This window comes from Ambystoma mexicanum, chromosome 10 (genome assembly GCF_040938575.1).
Source record: "Ambystoma mexicanum isolate Mex_15411 chromosome 10, UKY_AmexF1_1, whole genome shotgun sequence".
Lineage (NCBI taxonomy): Eukaryota > Metazoa > Chordata > Amphibia > Caudata > Ambystomatidae > Ambystoma > Ambystoma mexicanum.
This window is the reverse complement of record NC_090932.1, coordinates 529,773,567-529,799,996: the sequence shown is the minus strand read 5'-3', so window position 1 is coordinate 529,799,996 and position 26,430 is coordinate 529,773,567. Positions and strand designations below refer to the sequence as shown.

At 48.8% G+C, this 26,430-nt stretch overlaps 1 protein-coding gene across 6 annotated transcripts in view; it reads left to right on the top strand.

Annotated features, from left to right (window-relative positions):
* PASK (PAS domain containing serine/threonine kinase) overlaps positions 1 to 26,430 on the top strand; it is a 2,072,978-nt gene that overhangs the window by 974,780 nt on the left and 1,071,768 nt on the right. For all 6 annotated transcript variants that reach the window (XM_069618098.1, XM_069618099.1, XM_069618096.1 and 3 more), the window contains one exon: positions 11,314 to 13,004. In XM_069618098.1, the coding sequence (XP_069474199.1) occupies positions 11,314 to 13,004 (1,691 nt within the window). The remainder of the gene's footprint in view (positions 1 to 11,313; positions 13,005 to 26,430) is intronic.

The window sequence follows — 26,430 nt, the reverse complement described above, 5'->3', positions numbered from 1 at the left end:
AGAAGAGAATATCGACCCCTTTTCATGTGGTACTCCAACGGTGTTATCTTTTCTACTCTATTTGGCAAATTTGGGCCTTCAGTTTGGCATTATCAAGGGCTATCTTGCAGCGCCATCGATCTTCAAGCGCACTGCAGAGGAACCATCGTATTTCAAGTTACCCTTAGTAATACAATTTCTGAAGGGATTAACCAATGTCTATCCTCCAAGACCATTTCAAGTTCCCTTATGGGACTTAAATTTAGTCTTACATTTCCTGATGGGTACTCCTTTTGAACCACTCCATTCTTGTTCACTAAGGTTTCTCACCCTTAAAACTGTCTTATTAGTGACATTGAGATCTCCTAGGAGGGTGAGCGAATTACAGGCTCTATCTTGTAAACCCCCTCATACATTTTTTCATAAAGATAAAGTTGTCCTACAAGTGAAGCCTAATTTTCTCCCAAAGGTGGTCCCGAATTCCACATCACTCAGAAGATTACCTTGCCTTCATTTTATCCCCCTCCCCATCCGGGGAAAGAGGAAGAAAGGCTGCATAGGCTGGCCCCCAGGCGGGCTTTGAGCTTTTACATCAGCAGACTTGCAAGGATTAGGCAAGCAGACCAACTGTTCATAGGTTACTCAGGGCTCAAATTGGGATTACCGATAACAAAACAAACCATTTCCAGATGGATCATTTTAGCCATTCTGGAATGTTACAAACTGGCAGGGAAAGAGCCTCCTCAAAATCTTAGGGCTCATTCAACCAGGGGTATCGCAGCCTCTTCGGCCCTCCAAAGAGGGGTGTTAGGGAGAAATCTCTGTAAAGGCTAATTTCCCAAACCTAGTGAGTCCCCCAGCGGCTTGGCTGGATTTTTGGGGTTTGTTTCCCCTGCTAAGAGTGAGACTCTTTTACTCCCACTCTTAGACATGATTTGAGGTGTTCCTTTGACTTTGAATGCGTTTTATGGGCTATGGGGTCTTTTACTCCATAGGGCTTCATTTGTTTTGATATGTGGGTTACCCAGCACCCTCTGTGCCGTAACCCAGGGGTGTCGTAGTGACCCCCAAACATAGACTCCATACCCTGGGACTGACTACTGTCTCCCAGGGCATGTAAAGTCACCATTGGCTTTACAAGTCTCAAATTGTGAACAGAAACAGTACAAACCATCCTATTGTGGACGTACTGGTCGGGGCAATTCGATTGCCCCGGGGTCTGTTGTCCAAGGGAGCACTGTCCAGTCCCCCCTGACCGAGTTTTGGCTGGTGGCAGTGGATACTACTTTTCATATTAGACCACGAATATATTCCTATGGGATTTTCCCATTGTTCGAGGCTACCACTTTTTAAAATAGCCTCGAACATACCGCCGGTTTATTAAATTAATATAAATTCACCGGTTGGTATTTTTTTGCCGAAACTTGGTTCCAAAATGGCATTTGTGTTCGCTTCTGTGACTCCAACCCAAGTCGAGCCCTTTGTTCCACATTTTGGCAGGCTTCTCCACAGAAGCCTCCAAAAGTGGTGCCACTCGGTCTGGGTACTACAGGGGGTGTGGGAGGCGGTTTAGGCACCCTGGACTGAGTTGCCTCGGCAACTCAAGTCGCACTCTTGTGTGATTGGCCCAAGAGGTGAGCCGCCCGGCTCACCACTTAGCATGTTTGAGTGACAGCTAGGCTGAATGAATGAGGGTTTTCTGCATAAAAGCAGGGCTTTGGGGACTGGAACTTCAGAAGTCGCCACAGGACCTAAAGAATCCGAGGAGGGAGAAGCCGAGCCGGCCTGCAACGACGAATCCACCGGTGGAGCCCTGCTGAACCGTCTCACCACTTTTCCCGACGAGAGAGGAGATCTCCAGCCCGGAGAGTCTTCTTCCTTTGACTCGTGGGGATAACCAGTTTGCCCGTCTTTTCACCTTCCTGGACCATCTCATGGCCGCCTTGCCCGTGCCAAGCACCCCGGAAACCGGAATACCACGGTTTACCATTACCGCGAAGAAAAAGGGTAGTACCTTGTAACCGGGAAACTCTGCGGCTGGTTTCTTCCCTGGCAGTGCAACGACCTTGATCTTTCCTCCACGGCGAGACCGCCTCTTTCTCTGGACGAAACAATGACTTGCACCCGCTGCCAGGAACAACTGCCCCCGCTGCAGCTTTCTTCCCATTTCAGGGAGTGTGTCCCGCCTGGCTTCCCTTGCGACAGATCGTTCGGGGTGACAGTAAATCCTCGACTTTCTAACCTGGGTTAGCCTGGGGCCTGTTAACTAACTTTTCCTGACTTGATCTCAACCTTTTGTGAACTATTTACAAAGACTCTTTGGGCATAACCCCACTGTGTGATCCTGGACACATTTCGTTTGCTCTCTCTAAGAGTGGGCCTGGCATTTGAACTTCCTTGCTCTCCAGTAGAACTCTGCCTATCCTGCCTTACTGTGGTTCTTTTAAAAGTATTGAAATTTGTGTGCTTCCATAACTCTGCCTTTTTCCCTCCCTTTTTAATAACTTATTAGAGTGCCATCTTATGTTAAGCGCTCACCTTTGTCTGAAAATAAGTGGTGTTTCTCATTAAGACTTGTCTAAGTGATTAGGGTTGTATATATATATAATAGTGACTGTGTGCTGATTTTACTTTTCTCTTTGTGCTAGTGTGTCTTTAAATAAATAATTATATACTTTTTACACCAAAGCTTTGGTCAGTGTTTGCTTGTGCTACTGTATCTCTGTACCTATTGTGTATACTCTATATACTGCCTAACTCTTCTTGAGAGAAGTCTGACTGCTCAGCCACAGCTACCAGGTAAATCTGGGTGGTACAGACTGCTACCAAGTGGGTTTACTGCCAAACACCTGTAGTCTTAAATCTTTTGCAGTGGTCCCTTACGGAACTGCACAGGTTTCTGCCTAACAATCAGGAATACGTCAGAGGACACAATCCCTTCGAAGAACAAGTTACTTCTTACCTGGTAACGTTCTTTCGATGGGATGTTCCTCCGACGTAGTCCTTATCGCCCCTCCCATCCATCCCCTCAGTAAAACTTCCCTTGTGGTTACAGCTTACGCTCCTTCTGGGTCACTAACCAATTCATGTAAAACAACTGTTAACGTCAAAAGGAACTGAGCAACGGACGCTGCGCAAGTCTATTTATACGCATGATGACGGTGCCGATACAGAGGCTGTCGAGGGACATCGGCTCGAGGGACATCGACGCACAGCGCCCTCTACTGAAAACATTTTTTTTAGGCCAGCAAGCTGGGGATGATCTATCAAGATAAGGAATACGTCGGAGGAACATCCCATTGAAAGAACGTTACCAGGTAAGAAGTAACTTGTTCTTCTACCATAAATAGCGTGCCACTTATGCTATGAATTTTTTTTAAATTTTGAAGTATTTGTAGCGCGCACACAACAAACTTAATCGTATCCTGGCGCAGATGGTAACATTTATAGCAAGAATACATAATCATACTGAGAACAGATGACAAAGAACTTAAAAACAAAGCTATGCAATCATCAGACTTATTTAAATAGGTAAGTCTTTAAGCCTGCTCTACATTTCAGCAGGGAAGTTACCTGTCTCAGGCTCAACGGAAGACTGTTCCATAGTCTGATTCCAGCCACTGAGCAACATAGGTCACCTCTTGATCTGTAGCTTGTCCTCAGAATAACAAGACGACAAAATTGATCTTTAGATCTAAGGGCTCTGGTTGGTTGGTATTGCTTCAGTTTCTTGATCAAATATGCCGGTTCCAGCCCATTCAGGCATTTGTAAACCAAGCACCCAAATTAAAATTTTATCCGATCGTCCACCGCCAACCAATGCAGTGATTGGCGGATACCAGAAGTACGGGTGTTTTTGGTTGCAACAAAGACCAGTCTTACACCTGCATTTTGAGCCTTTTGGAGGCAATGAATCTGGTTGGTTGGTCGGTCCTCGAGCCAAAAGTCCATTGCAATAGTCTAGATTGGAATTGATTACGGCTCCAACCACCACAGCAACATCAGTAGTTGGTACATAGGGTAGTGCTTGACGCAAAAGGCAGATGTTGTAAAAAACTGATTGAACTTTGTCAGAGACCTGGGCATTGCAACCAAGGTTACTCTGCCAAATACAGCCAAGATTCTTTACGTTAGAAGAATACTTAATGATGGTACCCAGAAACTGGGCTTGGGGAGGACATTTATTTCTTACAAGAGATGCTTAGGACAAAGTGGAATCACCTCTGTTTTCTTTTTTGGATTAAGCTGTAGCCAATTCTTTTCCATCCACGTACCAATTTCTTCCAAACACTTACTAACCAGGGCAAAGGCTTCCTCCACAACATCAAGCCTGATGTAAAGCTGGGTGTTGTCAGCATACGAATGAAATCTGAGATGATTTTTCTCAAGGATATTCATAAGGGCACGGAGATGGATATTAACAAGGAGTATAGAGAGTGCCGATCCCTGTGGTACACCACAGCACTGAAGAAGAATATTGGAAAGAAAGCCACCAACCTGGACACGTTGTTGCCTGCCAGTAAGAAAGGATGTGAACCATAGTAACGCACCAGGGTCCACCTTCACAAAAATTTGCATACGATCCAGCAAAATACCATGGTCCACCGCGTCAAACGCGGCGGACAAATCGAGCATTACAAGCAGGGAGAGTTTACCTGCATCCCCAGCCTGCAACTGCCATCAATGCCGTCTGTCCCATGTAAGGGACGAAAGCCGTATTGTGGAGGGTGAAGGAGGCCATGGTCCTCAACATGGTCCTGCAATTGTTTAGTAACCACTTTTTCCAAAATGTTGCCCGGCCAGGGAGGGCCCGCAATTGGCCGGTAGTTATTATAGTCCTCGAGGTCCAGACTGACTTTTTTCAGAAGCAGTAAAACAACCAAAAGTTTCAGAGCATCAGGAGGAAAACCCTGGGTAAGTGACACATTGACAAACTTGGTCATAAAGGGGGTGAGTTCCAATGAAAGTCGTTTAGCAACTAAGGCAGGGATTGGGAAAAAAGAATCATTGGTGGGTTTCAGTTCAGGACAGTGATATCTTCCTCTGAAACTTGTTTTAAACTAAACTGAGCTGTATCTATCGGCATCATATTCGAATCATTAGATTTTTCATTAACTAGGCTCAAGGCCTTTAGTTAGAGGGCTAAGTCTGAAACTCTATTAAGCCTAATGTTGTCTTGAATTTTCACAATTTTACCTCTAAAAAAGTTGTTTAGGCCATTAGCATGCAACACAGAAGAAGCTTTCACTGGTGCATATTTATTCGGGTTAACAAAATCAGCAATTGTCTTGAATAATTCTTGGACTATTCAATGCTGTTGTGATTTTGTTTGATAAAAACTTTGATTTAGCAGTGAACACCGCTTTTTTTATAAGTAGTCAAGTCTTTGCTTGCCGCCAACGAATGTACACTAGACTTAGTGCGAAACCATTGATGTTTTTTTTCTCAATTCAACAATTCAAAAAGATCTCTAGTAAACCATATTTTTGAGGGCTTTTTGATGGCAATATTTTGTAAGGAAGCATATTTGGTACAGATGTTGCTCATGATTTGCGTACCTTCTTGAAATAGAGCATCAGTCATTTAGCGGAGTACACTTACCCAATACTGTGCTCAGATCTATCCCGGGTATATTAGCCAAATCTTTTTTCTTTCACATACATCTGGTACCAGCCAAGGCTTGAGTAGAGTCCTCATATTGTTAAGCTTTTAATATGAAATACCCTAAGGAAGTGGCTGGTCCAGTGGATGGGGAACATATCACCCAAACTGATCCATTTTCCTCTTGCCAGTACAAGATCGAGGCAATATCCCATTATGAGATGAGGTGTGGGTTAATGTTACAACCTCATGTTGAGTTAGAATTTCATCTAGTTGCTTTGAGTCCGATTTTGTAACGTCCTCTAGCCAGATGTTAAAATCCCCAATGCACAACAGTTCCTTATATTTGCTACCTATTGAAATAAGGAAATTGTCCAGGCCCTCCAAAAATGACACTGCTGACCCAAAGGGTATGTATGCCAAAATAATAAGGACTGAGAAATTTGGGGATAAGGAAAAAGACATAGATCCAATCTCAGAGACATTATCCCAGTTTAAGGTTTTGGGATAATAAAATTTCAGATGTGAGCGATAGAGAACTGCTATCCCTCCGTCAACTTTACTTGTCCTAATAATATATTGAATGGCATAGCCTTCTGGCATCAAATTATGAAAAATTGAGTGGGAAGTATCTGTAAACTATGTCTCAGTGATAAACAACACATCCAGTCTATGAAAATCAATTAAGAGACAAATTACTGTAGCATGAGCAACGGCTGATCTGTTGTTTAACAGTCCTGCTGATATTCACAACTGAGTATTAAGGGATGAAATGGTGTGTTTACTTTCCAATTTAGGCTTTTCAATTCCCATCATTCGATTTTTCGAAAGTGTACGTAATGAAAAAGCCCCCGTATTGGTATTCAACCCCAAAAGCATATCCCTTGAATAAACAAAGCGTACCATACTTCTCAGAATTGAAAACGAGTGACAAAAACCAGAAATTCGAGAAATACCTGATTAAAGTAAAAGATGCTTACCTATAGCAGAAAAAAATGGGTAAATATATCAAGAGGGATTAAGCGGCGTGCCCCTCCGATCACCGCGACCTGCTATGTGTGGCTGTTAAATATCTTAACAATTTCAGGAGCACACGGGCATTAATGTATGTTATTTTAGTTTCTGTGCATGAACAGGGATGATGCTGTTATGTTAGTGTGGCTGTGTTCGCCCCTTTCAAAGAGGCGTTTATGGCAAGATGCAACCAGCTATTGGTAGCAAAACGAGTCAAGTCTATTAATGCACACTGTCTAGATGGAGGCTGCTTTACATTTACAAATAACCAACATGCTCACCCTCCATTACTGCAAACCGGCACTGAATGATAGTCCATTGCCTGATTTCCCACATTGTTTCAGAAGTAGTTCTATATCAACACTATCCATGCAGCATGCTGTACCTGAATAACTCTTAGAATATGCAAACCATTATAATAATCCTTGATCGCCCTCTTTCTGGCTCTTAATTCTCCACCATGTGCATACTGTCTGATGGAGAGCACCTGTCATTTTTTGGGGTAGGCTAGTCTGATGGTATGGTGTTCCACTTGAAAAGAGCAGGTTACCACTCCCACCACACCCATGAGTGACAAGCACGCTGAAATGACAAGCCTCACCTATAGACTTATTGGTGAATTGCACATGTGTGGAATGCAGGCCAGTTTCTAGTCGATATGGTGGCAAGGGCAGAAATCAAAAATGTACCTCCTACGTATGTACAGCTTACCCCATTGACTTCAAATCTTACCCTGCTGTGCAACTACTCCCCAATGCCATGGCCAAGACCAATATGCCTCTCCAAACTCAGGCATGCATATAAAGGCAGGTGGACCTTCCACAGCTACCGGCCAAAAGACCTGCGGGCTAGCAAAAACAAATGTGTAGGCAGACCTGTCACTCGATCAAGGGCCAAGTCCTAGCCAGATGCCTCAGCCACCAAACACTGCAGAATATCGTTTAGATGACCCCTTGGTTAGGATAGGACGACAGTCTACAAGTAATGCCATATGTAATCGGAGGGACAGTTCAGCCTTTGATTCTCACCCCACAAATTTTCAACATTAGACTTAAAAAATAATGCACTCAATTAAACCGTAATATGAGAGGCTTTTTATGTAGTGCAGTGTAATGTATGAGACCTGGAAAATGTCCTATATTTCTCATTTTAGTCAAACACATGCTGGTTGACAAGGATGAATCCAGTTTGGCATATGTTGATTCCACTGCCATCTTTAATCCCACAAGAAAATACTTCATGGTACATCAGAAAATGTTCCGGGAACCCCACTGAAATAACCTAAATATGAGAAATTGTCAGATAGGGCAGGGTTCTGAAACTTGCTAGGACCACCAGCACCCAAATAGATAAGATACAGCTTGTCCAGGCATATATCTAGTTGATGTGAACTACGAGGCAGACACCCTTGATCCAAACTGAGGCGACCGCTTTCCAAGACTTCACTGTGCATTACAAAATGATTGAGACCACAGCGGCTTGTTTGAAAAATGTGGCCTGCAAAACACAGAGGCACTCGACTTAAGTAACAAATTAATTGTGGAAATGGGTGCCTCATGCCATAAGGTGTCAAGTTCTTTCCCTTCACCATGTTCAGTTCTTGCCTTCTCATCTCTTCGCTCAACTGGTCCCTACCTTCTCACGCCCCCCGTCTTTTTTTTTTCTACTCTCTATAATTCTATATGTTCTCATTCTCCTTTCTTTCACTCTTTTCAATCTTGCTTCTCACACATGCTTTTCTAACCTTCTCTCCAACTTTTTTCTGTTTACCCTCCTTTCTTCCCATCTTTAAATATCTCACTCTAGCCGCTTCCCCTCCTATCATATACTTCCTACATCATTATCACCAAACTTTGTCTTGCAGCTACCACTTGTCACACAACCCATCACTGGCTCTCTGCTATCTCTCCCAATTTTACTCTCACCGTTTACTCCCATTTTCTCATTTCCCACTTATGCCTCTTTCCTGCCCAGTCTCCCTTACAACTCCTTCGCATCTTTTCTTGTCCCTGTCTTTCCCATTCTGCTCCTTCACTTGACTTGATGCACCTTTTATCTTTGATCTATCCCATTCCTTCTTACCTCCACCTCTGGCATACTATCACCTTTCTCTCATCCCTGTTAACACCTCCCTTCCTCCCACTTCTTTCTGGCCGGTATTGCTCTTTCTCATTCTTTTTCTTCCACTCCCTTTAGTTTTTCTTTCAGTCCACTATTGTACATCACCCTTCAGTCTTTCTGCTTTCTTTCTATGGGGCAGTTGCTTTACATTTGTTCTTTCTTACTGCCCCATTTCTTGCACTTACCTTTTCATGTCCTCAATTCTTGCATTCTTTTTTCTGCTTTCATTCACTCTTTTGTTTCCCCTTGCTTCACCCATTACTAACCTCATCCTTTCTATCTTACTCCTGTTAACCCCTTTTTGACCCTCACACTCCCTTCCTGCCCCCTTGCCTTTTTATGCAGCCTTTTGCTTTAGTTTTATTTGTCTTTTACTGGAATTATCGGCCAGCCCAACCTGGCTTTTTCACGTCTAATTTTTGCAGGTTTTTCAAATTTGGCAGGGATCTAATTGTGTAGAGCTTAACGTACATTTCACAATTGCAATGTCTCTGTTAAAATAGCTTCATCCTTGCACTGATTGCTGCGTATAGGGTTAATTGTCATCACAAACCTAACCTATGTGCTTTGCTAAGGTTTAGGGCATCTGGCTGCCTGAGAACTGTCTTCTAGTAAGATTAAGCACAACAAGATTTTCCACAGAACTAACTGCACAATGCTATAAAAAGACAACAGTATAACCGCTCTGCACTCGCAGGATTTTCACAGCATTCGGGAACAAACCCAACCATTACTTGTGCTTCATGGTTTTAGAGGACCATTCAAGATCACTACTTTAATCTTAAAATCGTCTGGAAATGGTTGAAAGTACCCATTATATAGTATCAGTGTGTTGACGTTATGCAAGTTAGTGCATCCATCTTTACCTTAATGATAAACGTGCCTCCACAGCAGGAAACAAATCAAACATTGCTAGTAAATGTTGACTTAATAGAATATTTGATTTTCTCAAAGTGGCAATAAACTGTCAGTCGCAGTGAAGATCGGTATTTGTCCAATGACCACCAGGTTTTGGAAACAGACAATATTCGCCCACATAGCGACATGGTGGTTTCAGACTCATGGCCCAGCCCACTCCTTTGTCCTAATTGGTGTGCAGGCACAGGTTAAAGGGCAATTTACTTCCTCTGGAGAACAGGTAGGCAGAATGGGCTGCACATGAGACATACCTGCAGTACCCATAATTGACAATGCCTGTGGCCTATGTGACTGGTGAGAAAGAGGACTGACTCAGACACTTGGGTATGGTGTTCTAGAGTGTGTATTCATCTTCACCTTCAAAAGGTCTTTCTTTAAACCTAGAACTCCAAACCCTGCGCTATTACAGAAATTAGTAAAAGGGCTCTTGGCAGGATTTCAAAATGTCTAAACATAAATTAAGTCCTCAGTCTGCAATCCTACTCTAACCTAGTCTCTTTCCCTACCTCTAAAAAGGAAAGATATAGACATGCTTCTAGGAACTGCCCATTGGAAGGGATGGCTGCTGCCTTCAGACCCTTAACCCTGTCTCTCATTACCAAAGCAGTTGCCTATGTTAACAGTTCCAGGCATACAGTTTGTGTCGTGCTGGTGTGCTGTTCCAGGACTCCAGTCAGGGTGCTTTGCTTCTTTTCCAAATCTAGGTTACTCTGTCTTTCTCCCTTCGGGGAGACTTTAGTCTTTCTTGCTCCCCAGTTTGGGGTTCTGTCAGTCTTTGCCCCTCTTTGGGCTCACCTCCTTCTAGCTCCCACTCACGGTTTCTGTCCACATTTCCCCATTCTGGGACTGTCCTTTTCCTCAATTTTCTCTTTCTCTTTCTCTTTTTCTCTCTTTCTCTCTCTCTTTCTCTCCCTCTCCCTCTCTCTCTCTCTCTCTCTCTCTCTCTCTCTCTCTCTCTCTCTCTCTCTCTCTCTCTCTCTCTCTCTCTCTCTCTCTCTCTCTCTCTCTCTCTCTCTTTCTGCCTCTCTCTCTCTCTCTCCTTCCCCCTCCAAAAAGTGTGCGTGCATGCATAAAATAAAATGTTCATTATGGCAAAGCTACACCGCCCCATTCACAGTTTGGTACCACCACTAGGAGGATCACTGGAAATGCAGGTGGTACAAAGTTGAGACATCTCTTGGATTCGTAGAAGGCAGTTTCCCCTACGCTCAAAGTATTATGAATGCTTAGCCTACTTCTGGGGTTACCAGTTTCATGTCTGGTCTGTTTACACAAGGGGTATTGCTATGCCAGTAGTATTGTATTCAGTGTTTATATTGCTTTTAATGCCAAACTTCTCCCGAATATAAGCGCTGTACCGAAAATCAAACTCATGTTGCACAAATTACTAGCATTGTTTTTTCCATTTGGCAGTATCTCATCAACCTTTACCACAGATCACTAACCCTCCCCCACCCTTATAAAAGTCCTCCAAACAAAGTAAATGATTGTGTTTGGCCTTTTCTTATATCAATCGTCACTCTTGAGTTTCATATAAAAAATGTATGGCTAATTGCTTCAAACAATCAATTTGTTTTTGTGCTCATTGATAATGATGACATTAGCTTTTAATACTGCTTTTCTGAACACAGGACTGTGAGATGGTTCCTGACAAAATTGTTTGATTATGAATCCTTGCAGGATGGATGACATTGCAGTGGATAGTCCACCAGCCCTACGTGGAGAACCCGAATTTCAGGAAAGTGGGGTTTCAAATTGGATAGCAGGTGTCAAAGAAACCAACTTGCATCATAGCCTACAAAGAGAATATTCATCTGAAGTCCATAATTCTGGATGTTCTAGCTCAGAGGAGAATCGCATAAAAAAACTAAGTATGAAAAAGTGTTCACAAGCAACATGCAACCTTGACTTGAATGATGTGCAGTGCAAAGTGGACTCCAAGGAGCAAAGCAGGAATTGTAAATCTACTAGCAACTCTCAGGCATCAGGCACTCCAATATGCAACACTCTGCTCCCTGGGCCTCAAAGTGAGCTGTTTCACTCAGATAATGAGGCCATCCCTTATTGCAGTGCTTCTGGTACCTCATTCGGGACACCAACATTGGATGAACCATGGATCGGCAGGCGAGACCTACAACATTGTCAGGTCAGGGAAGAGCCCATGTGTTTTCATTGTATTGGTAACAGACAAATTAACAGTGATAAGCAACTTGAACTAGTGCAAAACTGCTGTGAAGACTGTCACTGCATCCATAACATGAGAAAGGGTTGTGTGCAAGGTGATTCACCAGAATCAGTTGCGTCTCCTGGTGAAGTGGTTCCTTGTGCCTTAAGAAAATTGAAATTCATGAATCATGAGAACACTGAAGAAACAGAACTTGACGTTAATGCTCTCACCTCCGACCTAAATAAACTGGAGCTTATTGCTGATGAGCGTCTTACTTCAGGTGATTATTTGTGCTCAACACCCAAACTCATGGGTACCTTTTTATCTTCAGTGTTGAACCATAGTGAAAACCTGGCCCTCCATATGGAAGTAATAACGACTGATGCTGCAACTGTTGGGCATGAAGACATTTTGAGATCTTGTTCTCCCTGTGTGCTGGACTCCAATTCTAACATGGACTTTGTAATAGTTGGAGGAATACTATCGGCTCCCTTAGATGGTCATGACAAGCCCTTGAGTTATTCTTCTGAGTGTGTATTGGAATCTGAGAAAGACATAAACATATTTGCAGTTGAACAGAAAGCACTTTCATCTGGCGGTAGTCTTGCCGAACACCAAAGGCCCTCTTCTTCCTACATGAATATTTCTGGTATAAGTATAGATGATCTTGCGGGAGATACACTACACGCCAAATACAATGAATATAAAGCACTCCCACATTCATACCTCATGGTGAACACTGGCACAGACCAGAACCATTGTTTGATGGCGCAAAAGCCTGATTCCTACACAAGTATACCTGAAGACCTCATCCCTTCTTTAGCACCTTCTGTGGTAGCTTCTGAAAAAGACATTGAACATATTGTTAAAGCACAGAAGCAAAATGTCATTACAGATCGTCCTCGTGAGTATTCATTAACTGGTCCTCTTACTAGGCCAGACATTCCACTCTCGGGTAGGGATCAAAACTTGGCTGGAATTACCATGGAAGTGTCCAAGAAACATTTGAGGAACACATTGGAGAAAGTTGCAGGTCTACCAGAAGAGGACTTGATTTCCGAACCCCATTGCATAGCAGCAAATGCCACATCCACACCTGTGAAACCTGCCACATTGTACCCTTCAAGATCGTCTTGTAGTGAGATTAATATTCGGGAAGGCAATTATGTTGGTAGCTGCTACCACAGAGATGGATCGAGGCTCAGTAAGTAAACAAGATGGTTTTCACATTTTCTTTTTTTTTTATGCACTGATGTATTTGGTTATTAGCATTTGAGTGAACCAATGCAAGCTGTCTTGTGATAAGCCCTCCTCCAGACACCCTCCATAGGCCCTGCAAATTATAGATCTAACACTAACCTTTCACATAAACTATTACAAAGCAGTGTAAAAACATCTCCCCTCATCAGTTGCGGTTCACTCTTTGACCCACTAGGAGAAGTGAATTTCTCCAGCATGGGGTCTGGCATGGATTCACATGCTCATGAATATTCCCCGTCGTCAGGCTGGGAATCCTCGGTAAAGAAAAAACCAGTATCAGTTTCGTTTCTGATCTGTCTTTCGTAGTAGTAACCAATCACTGGTCTCTGCGTCATACTGACCACAGCCAATGACTGCCCTCTACCTAAGCACCGCCTCTGGCAGCCATCTTCAGATTTTTACCGCACGTTCATGTGTTGGGATCCTCGTGCTATTGCTCTCGAGCGTTAGTGCTACTTTTTTCACGTTTTTTCTCAAAAACTTCGTTTTTTCGGTCAAAAGAGCCTCAAGCTCCACCGACTCTCCATCCGATCAACGGGGACCCGTGTTGGATTCGTCTGCGCCCCTCAAGGGTGAAGATTTCGTCGAGCTATGCTTTTGGAGGACTCCAGAAGTTTCTCAGGCCCGGTCATGGCCCAGGAGAAGGGAAGCTCGACGCCCGGAAAGCTGTTCAGGGTCTGCCCTGGATGCCAGCTGCAGAACGTCTTCAAGGAGGACGAACACTCTTTTTGTCTTTACTGCCTACATGAGGACAAGACGCACGTGGAGAAGGACTGTGCGTTTTGCGGCAGCATGTCGGAGCGGACCATGAAGGACCGCCATCAACGTCTCGCCAACTGGCTGGAAGGGAAGAGCCCGTCCGGTGAGAAGAAGAGGAAGAAATCCGAGCGGTCTTCTAAGACCTTTGAGGACGCCCCGGCGACGGGGGTCCAACATAAGGCCAAGCACCGCGAGTCCGCTGGCACTGGGAGCGCCGAACGGTCGGGCTCTACGGGCGCCAGGCTGGGCGCACCCTCCCCGGCACCATCAACCACGAGCCAACGCTCTGGGTCGGGTAAGAGGAAGGCCGAGCACCCGGCGAGGCTCCTGGAGAGGCCCCGGTCGAGCTCGAAGGCAGAGGGGGAGCGAGGCAGTGTCCCCCCCATCAAGGATAAGGCGGTGAGCGCACCTAAGGTGGTGAAGGCCTTAATCCATCTGGCCAAGCCCTCTATCGAAACTGTCGCGGCGGCCCTGGCTCAGCCTGTGGAGGCTACACCAGTGGTGGCGACCTCGGGGCTCAGAGTCTCCCTGCCACCTCGGAGGGAGTCCTCTTTTGTGCCCATCAATAGGACCCCCGTGAAATCCCCCGTGGGGAAGAAAAAGGGGGGGCAGGGCGTCGTCGTAGATTCAGCCTCAACCTCGGAGGAGGAGCTGGTCGAGGTCTTAAGCCACGGCCTCGGCGTGGAAGAAGACCGGCCCGTCGGGATGGATCCCGACGCAGGTGACGACGACATCGTCGAGGGTACCGACGGGGCCCCTGATCGCCCGTCGGATTCCCCTCTGCCAGCGCCGCGGGGCAACTCGGCGGCCATTTTGTTGGCTATACAGTCCTTATGCTCAGAGATAAGGACGAGACTACCGTTTCCGACGGAACCTCTCCCATCGGGGGACCCAGAACCGGGACCTTCTGGGGTTCCCCCTACCAAGAAAAGAAGAATCCACCCTCCGCCTCCTTTTCAGCCGTCGCGCCCCTTCCAGCCCTCCTCCCCGTCCACCCGAGGGGATGATACGGGGACTGACACGGCAGCGACGGGTACGGACGACGAGGTATACGACGAGGATGTACCGTCGTCGCCTCCCACCAGGGCTTCTCCGCCCGACGAGATTGGATCGTTCCACTCCATGATCACCAGGGCATCCGAGCTTTTCCAACTCTGCCCTGAGGAGAAGAAGAAGAAGGAAGGTTTCCTTTATCAGCGGCGCGAGGCCAAGAGGAAGACGGTCCTCGCAGTGCCTCTATTGGACGACATTTGGGATTAGGGCCTCACCCTCCTCAAGAACCCTTCCACGACGCCAGCTAGAAGAGACCGGTACGAGAAAAAGTACCGGGTCCCGGACACGGCCCCCCTGTGCCTCCGGGCGCAGCCTACCCCGGACTCCGTCGTCTCCGCGGCGGCCAGGAAGAAAGCGGGGGGGTGCGGCCTCCACATCGACTTCCCCACCGGACGGCGAGGGAAAGAAATTGGACGCTATGGGACGCAGAGTCATCTCGTCTGCAGCGACGACGATTAAAGCGGCCAACGCCTTGGCTATCGTGGCCCGCTACGACAGGGAGCTCTGGTGCAAACTGGCTCCCCTGCTGGATTTCTTGCCGGACTACAAGAGGGCAGAGGCCCTGGAGATCCTGCAGGAAGGTGAGGTGGCTTCGGACCACGCCATTACCGTTGCGACGGACATCGCCGACACTGGGTTCCGCCAGTTGGGCAACGGCGTTTGCCTTAGGCGGCGTGGATGGCTCAAGGCTACGGACTTCCGTCAAGACGTTCAGACCAGAGTCCTGGACATGCCCTTCGATGGGAACAACCTGTTTGGGAAAACAGTGGACGATTCCCTTCAGGCCATTAAAGCGGACACCGAGACGGCCCGGGCCCTTGGAGTTCTACAACGACGACGGACGCCCTTTCGGAGCAGCGGAGGCAAGGGCGCCTCCAAAGGTTCCGGCGGCGGTTTCTCCACCTACCGTCAAGCGGCCCGCTCGTCGTCTCAGGAGGCCTACAGAGGACGAGGCAAGTCTGGCGGACCCCGCCGTCGTCGCCAAGGAGGTCAAGGCGGCAAAGCCTCGTCAAAGCAGGATTGAACCGGCCGTGGGGTCGGGCCCCCACCGAAGCACCCCGGTGGGAGGCCGGCTGGTGAGCTTCGTCAGCGTGTGGGAGTCCGTTGGGTGCTGGACGCCTTGGCCCGGGGCCACGCGCTCGAGTTTCAAAAAAGGTGTCCGCGCGTCCCCCCCCCGTGGCCAGGAAAGAACTTCACGTCCCTCAACTTCTCCTGGAGGTAAAGGCGATGCTCAGGAAGGGCGCCATCGAACTCGTCCCAAAGAGGCTTCGGGGCTCCGGAGTTTACTCGAGATACTTCCTCGTGAAGAAGAAGACGGGGGGATGGCGCCCCATCCTGGACCTGCGACGTCTGAACAAGTTCATCAAGGCGCAAAAGTTCCGGATGGTCACCCTCCAGCACGTCCTGGGTCAGCTGGAGGAAGGAGACTTCCTGTCGTCGTTGGATTTGGAGGATGCCTACTTCCATATTCCCATCCTAAAGGGGCACCGAAAATTCCTCAGGTTTGTGGTCCAAGGGCGTCATTACCAGTTCAAAGCCCTCCCCTTCGGACTACGGTCGGCACCCAGGGTGTTCACCAAGTGCCTCGCACCGGTGGCGGCGCAGCTGCGCCGCGAATGGATCCACGTCTACCCCTACCTGGACGACTGGCTCATCCGAGCCAAGACGAGGGAGCTCGCCGTGGTTCACACGGCAAGGACCGTCCAACTTCTCACGGACTTGGGATTCTCTGTGAACTACGCCAAATCCCACCTGGTACCCGCGCAAGACGCTCTGTTTCTGGGAGCGAGGCTCAACACAGTGTCCCTTCTGGCCTCCCCGTCGGAGGAGAGGACCAGGACCATCCTGGGCAAGGTGCAGCGGATGTTGGTGGCCGACGCGGCCAAGGTGAGGTCCATCAAGTCCCTCCTCGGAATGATGTCTTCCTGCATCTACCTCATTCCCATGTGCAGGCTCCGGATGCGCCCGTTGCAGGAGTTCCTGGACGCGCGCTGGATCCAAACGACGGGCAGCTTCGAGGAAAGGATCTCACTCGACGAGAGTTTCCGACGAGCGATCCGGTGGTGGGGCACCCGCGCGCATCTGACGGCGGGCATGGACTTCCAGACCCCAGCCCACCAGGAGACAGTAACCACGGATGCGTCCCTCGAAGGGTGGGGAGCGCACACCGAAAATCTGCACGCAAGAGGCCTTTGGCTCCCGACGGAGAAATCCCTACATATCAACGTCCTGGAGCTCCGTGCAGTGTTTTGGGCCCTCAGGTCCTTCCTTCCGTCCCTCAAGGGGAAGGTGGTGAGGATCTTCACCGACAACACCACCACCATGTTTTACATCAGGAAACAGGGCGGAACCAGGTCCCCAGCACTGTCCAAGGAGGCGCAGGACCTGTGGCATTGGGCAGTTGCCCAAGGGATGTTTCTGGTGCCGTTTCATCTGGCAGGGATAAAAAACACCATCGCCGACTCACTCAGCAGGGAGCTGCGCTCGTGCCACGAGTGGGAACTACGGCAGGATCTAGTGGATCGCCTCTTCCGACGGTGGGGCACACCCCAGATCGACCTGTTCGCGACGGCAACAAACTCCAAGTGCCGGAGGTTCGCCAGCAGGTTTCCCCAGGCAAGGAGCATGGGCGATGCTTTCTCGTTCCCCTGGGAGGGCCTGTTCCTCTACGCGTTCCCTCCTTTGCCACTGCTAATCCGGCTCGTCAACCAGCTCAAGAGGTCACGGTGCAGGATGATCCTCGTCGCACCTGCGTGGCCGAGGCAGATATGGTTCCCGGACCTTCTGGACTTGTCAGCGTCCCCGCCAATCAAGCTGCCGGTGGACGCGGATCTGCTCTCCAGGGAAGGAGGCGCCATCCTCCACCACGACCCGAAATCGCTGAACTTGCAGGCCTGGCTCCTGCAGCGCTAGAGTTTGGAGGATACGACATACCGGCCGACTGCAGAGAGGTTCTTGCAAAGGCCAGGGCGTCCTCGACTCTTAAATGCTACGGACACAAATGGAAGAGGTTTTCTGTCTGGTGCCACGCACAGAAGATTAACCCTCTACGGATTACGGCTCCCCAGGTACTGCCGTACCTGCTGACGCTGGCCAAAGCTGGACTGGCACACGCGTCCATCAAGATTCATCTTGCTGCGATCTCCCGATACACCAGAACCATGGGCCGGTCGTCCCTGTGGTCTCATCGTCTGGTGAAAGAGTTCATGAAGGGACTGTTCAGATCGTTCCCGCCGGTGAAGGCGCCGGCCCCGGCGTGGGAGCTCAACGTGGTGCTGACCAAGCTCATGGGACCTCCGTTCGAGCCTCTGCACTCGGCCCCGTTGAAGTTTCTGTCGTGGAAAACAGCGTTTCTTGTGGCCATCACCTCCGCACGACGGGTGGGAGAGATCCAGGCCCTTTCCTGCAAGGCCCCGTACTTGACTTTTCACGACACGAGGGTAGTGCTCAGGACGCACCCCTCCTTCATGCCCAAGGTACCGTCGGACTTCCATCTCAACGAACCCTTGGTGTTGCCTGTGTTCTTCCCGTCGCCTTCGTCGCCGGCTGAGAGGACTTTGCACTCGCTGGATGTGGCTAGAGCGCTGAAGTTCTACGTGGACCGCACAAAGTGTTTTCGGAAGACGTCACAACTCTTTGTGAACTTTGGACCTGTCAATCAGGGGAAGGCTCTCTCGAAGGCTTCCATTTCCAGATGGCTCTCCGGCTGTATCATGTACTGTCATCGGTTGGCAAACCGACCGCTGCCTGGCCGTCCGAGAGCCCATTCCACCAGAGCGATCGCAGCTACCACGGCGTTCCTTTCTGGTGTGCCCCTGCTGGACATATGCAGGGCTGCTACGTGGAGGTCGACGCACACCTTCACGAAATTCTACTGCGTCGATCGGGATTCCAGGGAGGAGTCCAGGGTCGGCCAAGCAGTGCTGCGCAACCTGTTCGCCTGAGGTGAGCCTGGTGAGGAGGTAAGATGCTTAATGTTGAGTTTGATGTAATGCTTAATGTTGAGCCTTTGCCACCTCCCGTGGTTGTGCATGTGTGTACTGCTATGTATTCTTTATTCATGAGCATGTGAATCCATGCCAGACCCCATGCTGGAGAAGGAACAAGTTACTTACCTGTAACTGTTGTTCTCCAGCATGGGTCTGGCATGGATTCACATGCGAACCCTCCCGCCTACCCCTCTGCGGCTCTTCACTTGGTCATACTGCCACTTAACGTGCTTCCAAATCTGAAGATGGCTGCCAGAGGCGGTGCTTAGGTAGAGGGCAGTCATTAGCTGTGGTCAGTATGACGCAGAGACCAGTGATTGGTTACTACTACGAAAGACAGATCAGAAACGAAACTGATACTGGTTTTTTCTTTACCGAGGATTCCCAGCCTGACGACGGGGAATATTCATGCGCATGTGAATCCATGCCAGTCCCATGCTGGAGAACAACAGTTACAGGTAAGTAACTTGTTCCTAATCTTGCAGGGGGACCAGAGCAACCGCTCCCCTTTTGAACTATGTGGCCTTTCACACCATCACCCATGACACCCTGCTAAATCAGCTCTTTCTACATTTTTGACGCTGTGCCCTGAACTGGATTTCCAAGATGTGTCTAAAAGCAGGGAACATTAGACATACTTTGCAGATTCCAGGCCGAGAAGGCTGCACCGACAAGGTTGTATTTTGTTCCTGGCCCATCACCTGGTACTTTATGGGAGGTGAGGGATTCCGTCCCTCCCCCATCTGCTTGTAAACACTTGGCTCTTCCTCTACAAATCGCATTGTCACCCACTGCTTGTATCACAGTAGAGCAAAACAACCAGGCCTATACCCACAAATCGTGCCTCCCGAGAGCCACCCACAGGAGCAACTTAACTTTCTTCCTGCAGTTGTTTTATCAGTAGTGCCCATTTTAGCTGAATTGCAATTTTAACAAAATATTATTTTTGCTGCATTAGTTTACCTCAAACATGGTAAATTGGGGTATGGTATATAGAAAGGCGATGATGGGCGGCGGAAGAGTGTGTCTGTCACAGGTCTCCCCCGCTGTTTGTGGTTAAAAAAAGTGGCAAATGCATGCCTGGAGGGTGAACCACTCCCCCCCCCCACGATGATGGCAGCAGTTATTGTCACAATCCCAAATGAAGGGAAGGATCAAACTAGATGGACCTCATATAGGCCGATTTCTCTCCTCAATGGGGACCTGAAGATATTGCCAAAAGTCCTGAGAGCAAGACTGGGGGGATGGGAGGGGGGTAAGTATGCTGCTACTAGTACACAGGGACCAGGTGGGATTCATCAACGGAAGGCAAGGGTCAAACAACATTAGGAAAACTATCAACCTGATAGATGGGGCACAAGTGGGAGGGATGGATGGATGCATGCCTAGTGCCTTTTGGACTCAGAAAAGGCTTTTGATAGGGTCTAGGGGCCATTCATGATGAAGTGCTGGGGAAGCTAGGGATGGGAACACATTTCCTGAAATGAGTTACAGCGTTATACAATAGACCCAGGGCTAGGGTGCAGATAAACGGTGGTCTTACGGAGTCCTTTCATCTTACGAGAGGCACCAGGCAGGGATGCCCCCCCTCTCCCGCTTGCAATGGAACCCTTAGCAATAGTAATACGGATGAAACAACCAGATCAAAGGAATTGCAGTGGAAGAACTTGAATGCAAGATCTCGTTGTTCGCGGATGATTTATTGGCATACCTCACGAATGGTCTGAAGGGTTGCCCAGAGCAATGCCAGAGGTTAAGATTTATTCTAAACCTTCCAACCATCACCTCTTTTGTTTTGCTTTTATCAACCTGAGTGGGACGGGTATGCCCAGACGTGGGTCCCATGCCTGCTGGGCCTAGAGACCCAAGCTACTCCTCACTGATGACGCCCAATAAGGCTGAAACATGTCTGGGGATGCTTGTGGTCTCGTGCAGAAGGGATGTGACCTAGCCGTTCGGGCTAGACTACCCCTTTGGGGTGGGACCAAGCCTGATTTGCATATGGTCTTTCCCCTTTTGTAATTGCTTGGTAGGCGAAGACCGATGGTCTGGAGGGTTGCCCAGAGCAAAGCCAGAGGTTAAGATTTATTCTAAACCTTCTAACCATCACCTCTTTTGTTTTGCATACCTCACGAATATTCAGGTCTCCCTCCCAGCATTAATATCCCAGATAGCTGAATATGGTCTTCTGTCGGGACTCAAAATGAATGTGGGGAAGTCTGCCGTACTCCCGCTACTAGCGCAGAGCCCACTCCTAGATACAAATAGAAGTTACCTGGGTTTGAAATTCAATCGGAAAAGCATTAAATATCTGGGCATACGGTTGACGAGGGACCTGGGTGATATGGTGAAGGCAAATTATGATCCCTTCCGCACACAGCTTACGGCCGACCTGAAGAGATGGGGCTTTTTGATATTGACGTGGTACGGACAGATGACATCTATAAAAATTAACCTATTCCCCAGACTGCCGTATCTGTTCACAGCCATCCCGAACCAGCTCCCAGGCAAATACTTCATAGAAGTCACAGAAGAACCACAAAGGTTTATATGGGGCAACAAGACCCCCATCCCCCCATGCAGCATGATCTTAGTCTATTGGAGGATGGGCTCACCCCTTTACCTTGAGGAAGGGTGGGCCTCCCCTCTTCAGTAGGTCCAGGACCCCGCCCTTCGCTGCAGGCTCAACACCTGGTGAAGGGCATCCCATTGTTGTTAGTCACTTCAATCTTTGCCCCTGCTAGGTGTCGCCTCCGGGGGCTTCCTCTGCCTCTTCGATTTGTCCCTGATAGCCTCTTCATGGTCCTGGTACCCTTCTCTCAGGCCCAAGTCCTCCTGGGAGCCGCTCATCAGTCGCCCTGCCTCCTCTTCGGAGCCAATTGCGTATTTCTGGTTTTTATATTCGAAGAGAAGCTTGCATGGGAACCCAATCGATATTTGATCTGTTACGCCTGCAGCCAGGCCGTCACCATGTGTAGTTTCCGCCTATTTGCCAGGGTCTGGGCTGCCAGGTCCTTGAATAGCGCTACTTGCTTCCCACAAAACTGGACCGGCTCTTTCCTCCTCACTGCCCCCATGATCTGTTCCTTTTGCTGAAAGAAGTGGATGCAGGTCAGCACATGAGGTAGAAGGTTGCGACACTGTTGCACAGTGTAGACCCTGTGCGTTCGATCTATTTCCACTTCCCCAGTTACAGGGAGGTCCAACAAAGCCCAAAACAGTTCCTTCACATAGCCCCCCTATCCCTGGTCAGCGACCTCTCTCGGTATTCCGTAAATCCTAATGTTTCGCATTGAGCGATTCTCGAGGTCCTCCTGCTTGGCCCGCATTTTCTCGATCTGTTCCTCTAGGCCAAGGACTCTGTTGGAGAGCTCTGTCTGGTCGTGTGCGTGTTCGCATAAGGTGCCCTCTACTTCATTTACCCTCATCTCCAGCCAGACCACGTGAAAGTTTAGGTCTGCTGCAGTCCTCAGTGTTAGGCAGAAACCTGTGCAGTTCCCTTGGGGAACACTGCAAAAGATTTAAGACTACAGGTATAGCAGTAAACCCACTTGGTAGCAGTCTGCACCACCCAGATTTACCTGGTAGCTGTGGCTGAGCAGTCAGACTTCCCTCAAGAAGAGTTAGGCAGTATGCAAAGTATACACAATATGTACTCAGACACAATAGCACAAGCAAACACTGACCAGAGCTTGGTTTCAAAAGTATATAGTTATTTATTTTCAAGAACACATAAGTTGAAAACACTCTAGCAAAATATAGTAAAACACTCCAAACACAGTTATATGGAAAGCAGTCCCAATCCTTATTCCTATCTAGACAACTCTAGGTTAACACCACATAATTCAAACAGAGGTGAGCGCTTAACGTTAGATGACACTCTAGTAGGTAAAAAGAAGGGAGGGAGAAGGAGCAGAATTAGGATGAACACACCACTCTAAGGTTAAGAACACTTTTTGTAAGCTCAAAGAAGCACAAAGTCACAGGTGAGCAAAAGTCACTAAGCAGGGCCCACTCTTAGAGCAGACAGAGCGAAAACGTGCCCAAGATCACACAGTTGGTAGGGATTCAGAGTCTTGCAAAAGAGTTCGGAAAAGAGTTAGAGAGACTTAGAAAGTTTAGCCAAAGTGTCCCAGGCAATCCCAGGATCGAAAGCCGGGGGCTAAAACTACCCCGTACAGTCGGTGGCAAGGGAAGCCAGGCGGAACACGGTACCTTAACGGAAAGGATCCTCCAGCGGGGGCAGTTGTTCCAGGCAGTGGCAGCAAGGCTCGACGTCGGTCAGGGGAGAAGAAGATCTCGCTGAAGAGCAGAAGAAGAAGGTCGTTACACTGCCCGGGAAGAAACCAGCCGCGGAGTCCTCCGGTTAAAGGGTTGTACCGACGTTCGCGGTTGGGGTAAAAAGTGGTGGGTATTCCGGTTGCCGGGATGCTTGGCACTGGCAAGGCGGCCACGAGATACCTCGAAGAGCGGAAAGAAGGTGAAAACTGGTTGTCCCCACCAGTCAAGGGAAGGAGCCACTCCGTTAAGAGTTCTCCTCGGTCGTCGGGAAAAGTGGTGAGATGGTTCAGCAGGGCTCCACCGGCGGTGTCGTCGTAGCAGATCAGCTCAGCTCGTCCCTCGTTGGATTCTTAGGTCCTGTGGCGACTTCTGAAGTTCCAGTCTCCAAAGCCCTGCTTTTATGCAGCAAACCCCCATTCACCCAGCCTAGCTGTCACTCAAACATGCTAAGTGGTGAGCCGGCCGGCTCACCACTTGGGGCCAATCAGGACGGAGTGCGACTTGAGTTACCTAGGTAACTCAGTCCAGGGTGCCTAAATCCCCCTCCACCCCTCCTAAGTACCCCAGACAGAGTGGCACCACTTTGGAGGGCTTCTGTGGAGAAGCCCGCCAAAAGTGGGACAAAGGGCTCCACTTTGGGTCAGAGTTACAGAGGCGAATGCCAACGCCATTTTAGCATCAAGTTTTGGCAAAAAATCCCAACCGGAGTTATAATAATAAATATATAAACCGGCGGTATGTTTAAGGCTACCGTAAATAAATAATTAAATGTGTTAGCCTAAAACAATGGGAAATCCCATAGGAAAATATTCGCGGTCGAATATAAAACGTAGTTTCCACTGCCACCAGCCAAAACTCGATCAGGGGGGACGGAGACGTGCCCCCTCGACTAACAGACCCTGGGGCAATCGAATTGCCCCAGCCAGTACGTCCACAATATGATGGTTTGTACTGGTTCTGTTCAGGATTTAAGACTAGTAAAGTCTTTGGTGACTTTACATGTCCTGGGAGACAGTAGTCAGTCCCAGGGTATGGAGTCTATGTTGGGGAGTCCCTAGGACACCCCTGGGTTACGGCACAGAGGGTGCTGTGTAACCCACATCACAAAAATATATGAGGCCCTATGGAGTAAAAGACCCCATAGCCCATTCAACACAAGGTTTAACCAAGAAAACACACTTCAACATGCCCAAGAGTGAGGGTAAAAGAGTCTCACTCTTGGCAGGAGAAAAAAAAGAAACCCTAGAAATCCAGCAAAGCTGCTGGGGGACTCACTAGGTAGGGAAATTCAGCCTAAACAGAGAATTCTCCCTAACACTCAGCATTGACTCTTTAGTGTCCTTGATCTCCTTCGTGAGATCCTGCTTTAGTAGAGAGAGCATTTCCACCAGGTCTTCCTTAGTGAAGGATTTGGCGTCACTTTTCCTGTTGGGGGGACGAGGGGGGTGGTGAACCTCGGCCAATATTTCTCTAGGGTTCGCCTCTCTCTCCTTTCCCTGCATCCCCATAAGTGACTTGATGTCACCCTGGCCCATCTTAGGCTTCACCCCCCCAACCCCCTTGATATTTTGCTGGCTACTGGAGTCTCCAACTGTGGAAGCTCCTCCAATTTTGATTCACTGCGTAGGTAGAGCTAGTAGGATTAGGTGCCCCCTTCAGGACTGAACGTATAGCTGGCTGAGCGATCCCGCGGCCAGACGCCAACGCTTTCCGAAAATGCCCTGGTGTCTCCTGCCTGTGCATGCCAGGACCGCTCCCCTCTCTGAGTCGCAGCCACCCCTGATCCCTCCTCTGAGGCTATTTTGGCTGGTGTATCTCCTGCTGTGTGTCCAGAGCCATCAGCCTCTTAGGAGTCGCAGAGTTTCTGCCCAACAATTCTGCCTCTCGTGAGCTCTCTGTTCGCCTGGTGGAAGAACCCCTTTGCCCGGAAGCCTCTTTTAGCATCCCTCCATTGTGTGAGGGGGTTTTCTCCCCAAGGGCCTTTTTCCAGGATGGGGAGAATATCCCCATAAGGCCCCCAGCCCTTTCACCCAGGCTGCCGGCTCGTAGCTGAGGAGCACTTGCCCCTGTACACCTGTCCCTGCTGTCTGAGGGACCACGCAGTTCCAACTTTGCTTGTTGTGTGCTGCCCCACACTGCGCCCGCCTTGATAGCTTGCTTGTTCTGTGAGGCCAGTCATTTGTAGGTTTTCACCCAGGCTGCCCGCTTTGATTTCTGGTTTCTTTAATGATTGACCCCCTGTGAGATCGTATCACGAAGCTGGCACACATTTTTGTAAAGCTTTCTTGAGATGATGGCTGCCACTGATTTATCATCCCACTTATGGAACTGTTCATTTGATCTGATCACCGCCGCGGCCACGCGGTCCGCTTCATCTCCATGGCGCCAGGCTTCCACAGGTAGCCAAGCTCGGAGCACGACCGCCAACGGTGCAGGCGCAGCTCCAGCTCAACCCGGCTTCACTCTCACGGTGCCCTGGGCAGAACGCTGTCTGAAGGACCCTCCAGCCCCACCCCCTGTACCTTACCTGGGGATCCCCCTTAAGGTCCTGCACTCCGATGTCTTCTCGCCACATTCTGGTGGTTCCAGGCCAGGGTGAGCGTGATTAGCGCTGTCCGACTTCACACTACTATGCTCTCAGCCCTGGCAGCCACCCTCTCCCGGCGTCTTTCATCTGCTCCCCGACTACCTCCGGCGCCCCCTCAGCACAAGGGCAGGCAACTTAGGGGCAGGAGGCCGACATAATCTTCTGTTATTCCATGGGGGGTGACGGAGCCGTCGGCTTAGGCGGCAATAACTCCATTTAATTGTTTTTTATAATGCGCTCAATACCAGAGTTCTATTTCTAAGCGCAGATCCAGGATTCAAACGTCTGTTGCTCTGTGTGGTCTTGCTTCCAAGACCAGCACGTTGCCCCTGTGCTATCCTCCATCACTTCCGCTCGGTGGGTGGGTGAGCTCCAGGCATTGTCGGTGAAATCTCCCTACTTTGTTTTCCCCAAGGAGGTGACCTTGCGAATGAGGACATACCTCCTTCTGAAAATGGTCTCTGATTTTGATCTCTCTCAAAAGATCCATCTTCCGTTCTTTTTTCATCCTCTCCACCCTTCCAAGGGAGAGGAACAATTTCTTCAGCTGGATCAGGTACCGGCCAGAAAAGATGACCAGCTTTTGTTTTGGTAATGTTGGTGACTGTGCCGGCAAGACTGTAACCGAAGAGACCCAGGCAAGGTGAACCATTCTTTCCATCTCCTAATTTTAAGATCTGGCTGGTAAGGATGTACCTGAA